Source organism: Hemibagrus wyckioides, linkage group LG09, assembly GCF_019097595.1.
Source record: "Hemibagrus wyckioides isolate EC202008001 linkage group LG09, SWU_Hwy_1.0, whole genome shotgun sequence".
Taxonomy (NCBI): Eukaryota; Metazoa; Chordata; class Actinopteri; order Siluriformes; family Bagridae; genus Hemibagrus; species Hemibagrus wyckioides.
In genome coordinates, this window is record NC_080718.1 from 3443538 (window position 1) to 3455586 (window position 12049).

The window sequence follows — 12049 nt, forward strand, 5'->3', positions numbered from 1 at the left end:
GTGTCTGGCTGTTTGTACTGCACATTTTCACCATGAGTTTGACTTGATGGTCCCTGACTTGATGGTCTCTGACTTTGGACATAACAACTATATCCTCTTCAAAATACTCTTAAATAATACATAATAGTTAGTCAGTTCATGAATGGTCAATACGTGTATTCATGACCTTTGTCTCCAGGCATTTTTGTAATTCGAAATTCTGCATTATTTAATGCATTTTATGTAAATGTATTTATTTATTCATCTTCAGGAAGTGCTTTTTCCTATCAGTCATGAGGAATCCAGAGCTTATCCAAGGGAACACTGTGTTCAACATGGGAATACGACATGGATGGGACTCTAGTCCATTACAGCACACACACACACAGATATATTGTGATGGAAATTCCTTAAGGCAGAGTAACACAGAGACTCTTTTCTTCATCAAAGAATTTCTTTATTGTGCCACTCACAGCCGTGACCTTAAACTGCTCTGTGGAAAAAAAAACCCCAAGATGATACCATTTTCCATGCAGGGCGTAGTCTCGTGTGATTGGTTATTAGAATAGAAAAAAAAAATTTCATTGGTTCTAAAAGCAAATCAAGTACGTTTCACCATAGAGAGCTTTTACTGTTGCTGATCCATCCTTATCCATCGGGACAGGAACCTTTCATGAAAATCCTAATTCTAATCCTAATCCTAATATTACTAATGTTCCTGAGTGCGTTACTGCACTCTTAAACACATAAATATTGAAGTGTAAGAAAGCCGTGTTCATTTAAGAATTCCACTTGGCCAGGCTCACGCTGCGTTCACACATACAGCGACTCGCGGCAACAAGATTCAATTGGTTTTCAGTAAGAGCTGAAAAACTTGAGAGGCAGCATGCTTTCACGACTAGATGTGGGCGTGACCAGTGACGCAACAGAGGTGAGAAAAGTTTAATTTTATGCAAATAAGACTCGCTGCAGCAACTAACGATTGGAGAGTGTGTGATGCGTGGCAAAGAGCAAACACTGCTTTCGTGCGTGATAGCAGATGTTCATGAGGACAGTGTGTACTCTTGTCCTCCTTCACATTCACACACACACAGGAACGTTCTCCTATCTTCTAAACAACACAGCCTGAAGTAAAAAAAAAAAAAAAAGTTCATTCTGTCCAGGTCATGTTCGCCAAAAAGCTAGTTTCTAACACTTCCTTTGATACATTCACTGATCATACAGTAGCTTGATTGTTCATACTACACTGTATTGCCAAACGTTTTGGGACGTCTGCCTTTACATGCACATGAATGTAATATGGAGTCGTCCCGCCCTTTGCAGCTATAACAGCTTCAACTCTTCTGGGAAGGCTTTCCACAAGGTTTAGGAGTGTGTTTATGGGAATTTTTGACCGTTCCTCTAGAAGCTCATTTGTGAGGTCAGGCACAGATGTTGGACGAGAAGGTCTGGCTCACAGTCTCCACTCTAATTCATCCCAAAGGTGTTCTATCAGGCCGAGGTCAGGACACCACACCAAACTCACTCATCCATGTCTTGCTTTGTGCACTGGTGTACAGTCATGTTGGAACAGGAAAGGGTCATCCCCAAACTGTTCCAACAAAGTTGAAATTGTCCAAAATGTCTTGGTATACTGAAGCATTAAGAGTTCCTTTCAATGGAACTAAACCCTGGAAAACAACCCCTGAATTCAATGATTTGGAGGAAGTTGCATTTTTTTAAAAAATAGGCTGAATTAAGCCTCACAACAAATTTTACACAATCCAAGAGGGGATAAAATTTCAGGAGCAAATGAAAGAACTCAGAGGAAATCTATATGAACATGAGGCAGAACAGAACCAGGCAGTAAGCAGAGCTGAGATTCAAACCAAGCTGTGAAAAAGGAATTGGTTTGCGCTACCATGACTATTTATTTATTTACTGACTTCTTCATGGACTTAAATGGACTAGATGTAAAAGCTGGAAAATATGTGTTATAAAGCACGTTACATTATATCCATTCTGTGAATGAGAGGTGAAGTGAATAACACTGATGATCTCCTCATCATGGCACCTGTTAGTGGGTGGGATATATCAGGCAGCAAGTGAACATTTTGTCCTCAAAGTTGATGTTAGAAGCAGGAAAAATGGACAAGCGTAAGGATTTGAGCGAGTTTGATGAAGGGCCAAATTGTGATGGCTAGACCACTGGATCAGAGCATCTCCAAATCTGCAGCTCTTGTGGGGTGTTCCCGGTCTGCAGTGGTCAGTATCTATCAACAGTGCTCCAAGGAAGAAACAGTGGTGAACCGGTGACAGGGTCATGGGCGGTCAAGGCTTATTGATGCACTTGGGGAGTGAAGGATGACCCGTGTGATCCGATCCAACAGACGAGCTACTGTTGCTCAAACTGCTGAAGAAGTTAATGCTGGTTCTGATAGAAAGGTGTCAGAATACACAGTGCAGGACGGGTCAGGCAGCAAAAGGGGGACCAACACAATATTACACAGGTGATCATAATGTTATGCCTGATCAGTGTAGTGACTTAATTGTTCACAAAATAAATTACGTTTGAAATAAATGTATCTAGAATTTGCAAGCCCATTATTCAATCATGACCTCAAACCTGGGGCTTAAAAGCCACAAAACAGATGTACAAAATGTAAGACTGTAAATAACTACACTTAAAAATGTATTGTTTATCAGACTGAGAGGATCACACGACTGCGTGGGCGAAGGATTAACGTAAGACGGTGGCGTTAAACAGCGGTTTAACACACATCTTCTAACACAGACGGCGCTGTCACCGACTTCCTTAATAAGCCACAACCTTTCACTATTCCCTCACGTAACTTTAGTCTTGCTAGTGTGTGATTTCGCAGCGCGTTCAGCATGTCTGTCACGCGCCATGTTTTAGAATGGAAACGGTGAATGGCTGCTCATGTTTTGACTCACCAATTTCACCACAAACAAAAAAACATTTTCCACAACCTGCGTCAGTTTACAGACGTGTGACCGTGAGTGGAAACGTGTGGACAGTAGAATGGGAGGGAGTCACTTTGTTTGGATTTTTATTTAAAAAGAAGCCTTTAAAAAAACAAAAAGAAGTGTCATGACTATCAGGATAATATTGTATCCTCCTTTAACTTCAGTAGAATTGCTACTTGTTGGATGAAAAGCTTTCTTTTATCCTTAGGAAAACATTTATTTTGAATCTCAGAAAGATATTGTCAAATATTAGAATTCCGCTCCATAATGTAGGACATTTTCACTTTTAACGAGAGTTCTCGACTTCTGGCGTCACGCAGACGTTGGCGATCGGACGTGGACGTGGCAAAGTTGTGACAAGTTTAACTTTATGCAAATACAGAGCAACTCGGTGCAGTATCATTCACTTCCTGTTTCTTTTCCTGGCATGGCATCAGGAAGGAGGGTGTGAAGGATTCGAGCGTCTTTGGGATTTCTCTGCGTGATCGGTGTCCATGATCATTTGTATACATTAGACTCATATTTTCACATCATTTCTATTTCACCTCACTTAATTCTGTCTTTTATGCTGAAAATAATAGATTCCTAACCACAGACATGAGTTGAGAAACCATTTCCTTAGTCATTTCTGCTGTTTTGCCTTTTATGGAGATTTGTGGGTGTCTCCAAAGTCAAATCAGCTGGCCTTTAACAACATACTCGAAGAAAATCTGCATTTTTGGACCTTTTGTATAGTCGTAAATGTTGTGGTCCATGCACAACTTTAGAGCAATTATACAGCATGTGTGCGTTTTAAGCGGATTCATGAAAATTAAAATAACAAATACGGACATGTCCGAATGTTTATTTCCCCTCGATGTAGCTTTTCAAGAACGTGATCAGAGGTCATTTTGAGGTTTTAGACATCTTATACAACATGCCAGAAGATACCCAAGGTGAGATTAGACAGTAGCGTAATTAATAAAAACATCTGCACTTCAGATTGGTAAAATATATTTCGAATTTTGTAAGTATTTCAACTTATTGGAGATTTTTCCAGAATTCAGACTGATTAGCATTTTTACAGAATTCCTGCCATTTCATTAGCCAAAGCGTGAGGTCTAATTCATTAGAAATGAATTTCTGCAATAAAAAGACAATCAAAGGTGATCAATAATCTGTTGAACAGACGAATTTTCTTTCGCAACAGGGCATTCATGGTATTGCAGATAACAATATAAAATAACTGTAAGGTGGTATTGGTGTGTTTCGCAGACGTTATGGAGACCAATCCTTCTCGCCGTCATTTACGACGTTTGACAGACCTTCACCGAGCGAGGTGACGGAATACTGGAATGTATATCCGAGTCACTGCAGCCATTTCTCTTGTTCTTTGCTGAATTTCTCCGCCCACCTGCGCGTAATGTCCAAATACACCGTCGGTTTGTAGGGAAGATAATCCAAGTAAGCAGTCTGACCTCTTGTTTTAGGAATCGCCGTTTCGATCTGAGTTCCTTCGTGCCACTCGTTAAACGAAGTCACGGAGATGATCTCGGGCCTGGTCTCCAGCGCCGCTCTCAGAGACGTCTCGTAATACCTGCCGTTGATGCGGTTCCGCGTGTTCTGACCGTTCCAGGGCCGGATGCTAGTGTCGATATAGCCTGGACCTACGCTGGGGATGAAAATCAGATTGTTGCTATCACAGAAGGCTTTAATGGATCTCCAGTTCCTTTGAGTGGAACCGTAGGAAAAGCTGTTAGTCGCAAAGTACGTGTAGATGCCGTCGAAGCCGGAGGACAAGACTTCGTGTTTATGCTTCTCCTCCACGAGCAGAGCGATGAAGATGCCGTCGTATGCCGTGTTTCTGACGCTTCTCGTCCCGGTGCTCTTCAGAAGCTGTGACCAGATAGCTGGACTTTGCAAATAGGAGTCATAAATATAGAACAATGGAAGAAGCTTTCCGCTGTTTGATTTGTATCTGAAAAAAGCAGGATGGTCTCCGTACCTGGAGCGGATCGAACAGAAATCACACGTCAGCGTAAATTATAAACCTCAGTATGTAAGGAATAGATGGTTTATTAAAGGAAATGAATCAAAGATCTTGCTATTTATGTTCACAGTTAAGCTTCACTTTAATATAATTTATTATTCTAAATTATAGAAATTGCATGCTTTTCTTTTTTTGTGTGGTCTTTCTCTTGCTTTTCCTGTCCTGTGTGTTTTTTCCTTTTTTTAATAGGCAGCAAGTTTCTTTCTTGCTCCGTCCAGACTCGTATGTAGAGCACCGAGAAAAAAAAAATCTAGACTGCATGTTGCAAGCAGCTTCCTTCCTTCGTGGAGGAAACTGTCTGAACCGCACAACCACACAAATACAAAAACAAGTCTGCAAGCCCACCTGCAGGTTATGTAAAAACAGAGATCTTTTGGTTACGACGCCATGGGGATGATTTTCAGGAGTGAGCTTTTATAATTGTCGTGTTATTAGAGGAGAATTTAATCTCATGGGGCCGAATCTGAGGAGATTGAGGAGATGGACGTTCTCAAGAGCAAAGATAAGAAGCTCAAAAATACAGCCAGGTTCTCAAGATATCTCAAGACGACAGGGTTTGCCGGTTTCTCCTGAATTTGTCAAAACTCTTACTTATGAAGGATTTTGTATCCGTAGGATCCTCCTTTTCTTAGGGAAGTGAACAGGAGAACTGCAACAGATCACTCATTTCATAAATCATTCCTTTTTTTGGGTCATATTCACTGAGTGACAAAACCACAAGTGGTTATTTCCCCTCACTGTATTTCTTTTTCATCTTATTCAGATTACGTAACCGACTTCAAATGAGACGTTCAACACGATAGTCTGAAAGTTTATACTCACTTGTCAATAATGTACTTAATGTTATCAAGCATGCTCTTGTCATCACGTCCTTTGTACGGCTCAATATGAAATACCACCTGGATAAAGGGGGGGGGGGAGATCAGCAAATTCATATTTATGTCACGTATGCAATCATATTTACACTATATTGCCAAAAGTTTTGGGACACCCCTCCAGATCATTGAATTCAGGTGTTGGGCTCGACCCCTTAGTTCCAGTAAAAGGAACTCTTAATGCTTCAGCTTCAGACATTTTGGACAATTTCATGCTCACATGAGTGAGTTTGGTGTGGAGGAACTTGACTTGCCTGCACAGAGTCCTGACCTCAACCCGATAGAACACTTCCGCTCTAATTCATCACAAAGCTGTTCTATCGGGTTGAGGTCAGGGCTCACCCATCCATGTCTTTATGGACCTTGCTTTGTGCACTGGTGTGCAGTCATGTTGGAACAGGAAGGGGTCATCCCCAAACTGTTCCCACAAAGTTGGGAGCATGAAATTCAAAGTCCAAAATGTCTTGGTATGAAGCTGAAGCATTAAGATTTCCTTTCACTGGAACTAAGGGGCCGAGCCCAACCCCTGAACTCGATGATTTGGAGAGGTGTCCCAAAACTTTTGCCGTTACTGTGTAGTATGAAATGCAAAGACATGTTCGTGTTATAAAAATAGCGTCAAAATAAAACTGATCGTTAAAATGACAAATAAAATTAAATAAAATGCAATTAGCTGAAGATCGTGATGAAGCATTAAGTAAAAAAAAATTTTTTACATTTAGTAAATAAATTAATAAAAATAAAAATATAAGATATGAAATTGAGAACACTTCTACCTTCACTTTGTACTTTGAGGCTACTTCCAGAATCAAAGGTACAATGCCTTCGGTCGGTTCGCCGTTATCGTCCTTCATTCCAGGCGGGTACCAGGACACTGCCAGGACACCTGAACAGCCGTGAAGGAGCATAAAATGGTGTGTTACAGCGGTTCCACTGGAGAAGTGCGTACAAGTACATGGTATAAAAGTATACACAGAGTTTATATGAAGCTGTGATTCGACATGCAGACAAAAATACAACCTGAGCTGCTGTTACAGAACGTTAAAAAGAAACGTAATGAAAACTTTTTCTTTCACAAGCTCAGTCTCACCTATGGCTGCTGTGCGTAGCTGCTGCATATGAGCCTCTATAACAGAAGGGTCGCGAGAGCTATACGGCCCCAAGGCGGGGTAGAAACTGGCACCGATGTCGTCTGGAGGCATGTGCATTCCGGTCGCGTATTCCGGCACTATTTTGGGGTTCCAGTGTGGCAGGAGAGGATGATTCCAGTGAATGTACTTCCCATTGAAGTGAGGGTTCCCGTACCACGTGTAGTAGAAGACGTGTACGTTGTAATTTGGAGGAGGGAATTCTTCACTCGGGGTGCCTCTATTGAAAACATTCACGACTTTCTCCTTCCATGTCTTTTTGATCACGCTGGTCTTGGGCACGATGTGAACCTCACCACCACCTTCACCGTCTCCGTCTTCTTGAGGAACGAATTCAATGCCATCGCCCGGTATCCTGTCATCCGGAGACAGGATTTTCATAACGACCAAAAAGAAAAGAGCCAGTGCAGTCAAGGCGAGGCATATCTTGCGCCGAAATCTCGTCATTCTCCAAGGAAGCAGCCCCATCTCACAGACGGCAGCTCGGCCAGAAGGTCTGCACTATTTCTGACCGCTGTGTCTTGAAGTCTTTTCTCAGTCATGTTGTTTATTCCTAGTGAAATACAAGAAACGTGTCTGGGGTGAAGGCGTGTCATTTACATGCGCTTTTGACCACAAGCGTTTGCATATGCTTCGGCTGAAAAGAAGGCCATGTGTAAGACTTCTTCACTCATTAACATTTCTTTTTTCATTATACACCACTCCTTTTATTATTACCTTCTAAATGCTGCTTTATTAATTCCTATTATTTCCACATTTTTGGGATCTTCTCCATTCTAAACAACCCACACATTCACTCTGGTTTTATTTCATGGCCATCCCAAACCATGTGGCAAAAAAAAAAGGTATGTCTGGTGCAAAAATAAATAAATAAATAAATAAATAAAACACACATCACCAAAAGAACCCCATAATCACGGCGAAGCATGGTGGTGGTAGCATCATGCTTTAGTGCTGCTTCTTTTCCAGCCAGAATTGAAGGGAACCGTGAATAGCTTGATTCTAGTGCCAAAGCCTTGGGTGTCCGCTAGTAAGCTGAAGATGAAGAGGAATTTCACCTTTCAGCAGGACAATACATTCAAATCAACACCAGAAGAGCTTAAGCAAAAGAACACCAAGGATTTTGAATGACTGAGACTTGAATCCAACTCAACATCTGTGTGGTGACCTGAACTGTGCTGTGCACAAGGGGATGTTTCTGTGGGAAAATACAGCACACAAAAAGACTGAGTGGTCTTCAACTATGTAGTAGATTACGAGGTGTGCATACTTATGCAACTAAATTATGGCAAGCTGTTTTTTGTTTTTATTACGTTGTTATTTCAAATTGAGGATGGAAAAAGTTCTGACATAATATATCAGGAGGGCGTGAAGACTGCCTGCATTCTTCTGAGACTGATTGGAGCATGCTATTTTATTTTTTTGTTATGTTCAGTCATAGCGTTAAAGCCACTGACAGGTCAATAAAGATGATTATCTTGTTACAAGATGTGGGATATAATCAGCAGTAAGTGACCAGTCAGTATCTGACGTGTTGGAAGAAGGAAAAATGGGCAAGCGTACAGGATCTGAGAGACTCTGACCAGCACCGGACTGTGATGGCTAGACAACTGGGTCAGAGCATCTCCAAAACTGCAGGATACCAGTATGGAGTGGTTTGTGGGAAGATCAGTGAACCGGGCGACAAGACTTTGGTCTTATGGTCAGTCAAGGCACATTGCAATACAAATCTTTAACTTTGCTTTCCTGATCATATGAAGAAAAGGCTGTTTTCCTGAGTTCATTAAACTGCAGCACTTGTTTGGACTTTGCTGATTATTAACAGGATGGCCTGGATTTCTCTTGGGCAGCCATCTGAATGTAAAGTGCATGCCATTTTGCATTATTATTATTATGATGATGATGATAAAAATAAAAATACACAGAGAATCACTGGGAATGAGAAATTCTACATATTTATAATATATATATATATATATATATATATATATATATATATATATATATATTTAATCTTATTTTTTAAAATATCACAATGGCAAGCTATGTCTAACATTGCCAAATGACGAATGAAGGCACAAATGAAAACAAAGAATAAATGAATAAGCGATAGATTTTAAATATAGATTAATTAATAAACAATAAACAACAACAACAACAACTACCTTTAGTTACATTGCGGGAAGTGACTCTCGTGCTGTGTTTAACACTAACACAAGCGCTCTGTAACCGGAAGTGTTCCAAACGGAGGCCAATCAAATAAATAAAGCACTACATAGTCTACAAAAGCCATCGTGTCAGAAACCAGCGAGTGCACTTGCACGTAGGGAGGACGGGTCTATTCGAGACGCGACCTCAATTTGCGGAATAAGACTATCTTCATCTCGAAGGTCCTTTTTGGTAGATATCGTAATCGCCTGTTTAAAATCAACCTCCATGTCACTAGCGATAAGCTACCAGTGTATTTTCCGTGTAGTATTTTTATTATTTTTTACCGTGAATATTGATTGTGTTCTAAATTGTTAAAGTTAAACTTGATTGTGTTCATTTATTGGTGTGCAAATACTGCTATACTAATTTATGAACAACATTCGTAAAACAGGCACATAAACATCTACCTACATTGATGCTCCTGCCGTTCGGCTTGCGGTTGTGATTCGATTCCCAAGAGTCGGTTCCTTACAATAAAACGATTCCAATATATATAATATAAATATATAATAAATATGAATATATATAATATAAATATATAATATAAATAATATATATAACTATACCCGGTCATTTGATTGGGTATAGTTAACTTTAATTGTTTTTTGTTTTTGTTTTTTAAAGCATTGTTGTAGAATTAACATTTAACTTTATTTTCCTAAAGTAAAATGTATCAACTGAAATTGATTCAGTTGGAGGAAAGTTCCAGAATAATAAATAAAAAAAATGTAAAAATAAAAATAAAAAATAAATAAATAAATATTCAATTTATTTGTATAGAATCTTTTACAATGGACATTGTCTCAAATCAGCTTTACAAAAGTAGAGAAACAAAGAGAAAATTAAATTATTAATTAATTATTAACTATTTTATCCCTATTTTATCCCTAATGAGAAGCCTGTGGTGACGGTGGCAAGGAAAAACTCCCTGAGATGATATGAGGAAGAAACCTTGAGAGGAACCAGGCTCAGAAGGGAACCTCACCCTCATTTGGGTGACACTGGGCAGTAAATAATATCCTTTCCACAACAGCAATCAAGGGCCCATGAGGAACTATTAGGTCAGTGTAGTTTCTGAGTTGATTATAGAATAAATAAATAAATAGATAATTGAATAAATAAATAAATAAATAAATACTGTGGGTCAATTTAATACGTATGATAATACTGAACCATTTGTGATGGTGATTCATATAAATATCTGAAATGCAATCGTAGGGTTATTTTTATTAACACAGTAAAGGGTCCCCCCTATAGTGGTTCCTCAGCGGTTCTTTAGGGACATCATGTAACATTGTAGGAACATTCTGTTTTGCTTATGAGTGATGTGCCGGTGATGTGCCTCAAATTTAAGACACAGTGTTCTCTTATTTGCCAAACTTTGCCAAAATTGCATTCTGCTACATTTTTTCTTGTAAGTAATTACAAACTTTCCTTTCCAGAAAGTTCCTATACTGTTCTCATTATAGTATCTGGAAACAATATTTTAACACTATACAATAGTTACAGGAACCAAAATTCAAACAAATGTTCCCAGAACATATCAGGAGCCAATAATTGTTAGCAATCAACTTGGCGAATGAATGTGTAGCAACTTTTGGAGCAAAAATCCTAGGAATCAGGCAAAACAGAAAATCTTTAGACATACAAGACTAGTGGGTTTTGATTTCAGAGCTAGATCACAGTTGGTCAGTTGGTGATGGGCCAAAAGCCTAAGAACAGATAGCCTTGGGGTAACAGATCGACTCAGGAAGAACGGCATTACTGTATACTGTGAAGTAGTGAATTGGAAACTAGGCTTTTGTGACCACCCTGGGGAAAGCAGGCATCACTGAATATGGAACAGTGTGGGAACGTGAGTAGTGCATCAGTGCCTTCTGTCCAGCAGGCTGTTTGAATTTGCCAGGGAGAACCACAGCACTGTGTTGACTTGGCACTTAGTCTGCACTTATTGTCTTACTCTGTGGGACTCCACAAGAATCTTATGGCTTTGACTCATTTACAGGAATCTTTGTTAGAGTCCTTAAGAAATGTCTATCTTGCTATGCCGCTCATGGACATGCTGATTCTGTTCCGTTCTGTTCTATAAAATATTCTTACATGCACACATAAGCGTACATTATTCCCTTAACCTGGACCGTGCAAGAAAAATCCTGACCCGGATCCAGCACACTACTTATGATGCTGCTGGTTTCAGTCTCTCAAGGATGCATGACTGGGTATTTATATCGATCGTGTCTTACACACCAGGCCCTAGAAGCAAGAGCAGTGTGTACACTCCATTTCCATTTATTTTAAATCACTGACTCACTGCAGATATGAGTTTATTTCTGTCGATTCTTGGAAGATGAGCAGACATGAGCGTTGCCATGGCAATAGGCATGGAGACCCTATCTTCTTAATCTTCTTTTACTGAAAGTCTTCATTTGGTAGAACACACACACACACACACACATACACTTCAAGAGTTTGATTGGGCTGATTGGCTGTACTTGACATAATTCTGGTCAGACCAACTGCATCCTGAAGCCATATTCGATTCCACTGTGTGTGTATATGAGTACGTCCATTAGTAGGTCACTATTAGTGAGCACTGTGGTGAAACCCATTAGAATTCACTCCATATATATAATGTCTTGAAGGTACTTGAAGGGCTATGGCAGAAAGCATTTTCATTTTCAGGATATGACACAAGTGGATAGTGCTGAGTGCAGAGCAGAGGCCATTTTAAAGCATCTCGAAGATCAAACACGTGATTTCATACTAATGGCAAAATGCTATAGGTATGATTCTACTCACACGTACCTTTTAGCCTTCAAAAATGATAGAAATTCATATTT

At 39.8% G+C, this 12049-nt stretch overlaps 1 protein-coding gene across 1 annotated transcript; it reads right to left on the bottom strand.

Annotated features, from left to right (window-relative positions):
• Window positions 1-3763: 3763 nt before the first annotated feature.
• On the bottom strand, window positions 3764-9267 carry manea (mannosidase, endo-alpha). The gene is made up of 5 exons (XM_058399745.1): window positions 9164-9267; window positions 6941-7551; window positions 6627-6736; window positions 5798-5874; window positions 3764-4930 (listed from the first exon to the last, which is right to left on the bottom strand). Exons 2-5 carry the CDS (start codon window positions 7464-7466, stop codon window positions 4294-4296), a joined length of 1350 nt encoding a protein of 449 aa, XP_058255728.1. The 5' UTR covers window positions 7467-7551; window positions 9164-9267; the 3' UTR covers window positions 3764-4293.
• Between the last annotated feature and the right edge of the window lie 2782 nt (window positions 9268-12049).

Excerpts from the sequence above, each read along its gene's own strand:
- manea (XM_058399745.1), bottom strand. The coding sequence starts at position 7,466 with ATGGGGCTGCTTCCTTGGAGAATGACGAGATTTCGGCGCAAGATATGC. Across the intron at positions 6,737-6,940 it reads GCTACGCACAGCAGCCATAG|GTGTCCTGGCAGTGTCCTGG; the intron begins GTGAGACTGAGC and ends ACGGCTGTTCAG. Across the intron at positions 4,931-5,797 it reads ATTAAGTACATTATTGACAA|GTACGGAGACCATCCTGCTT; the intron begins GTGAGTATAAAC and ends GATCCGCTCCAG.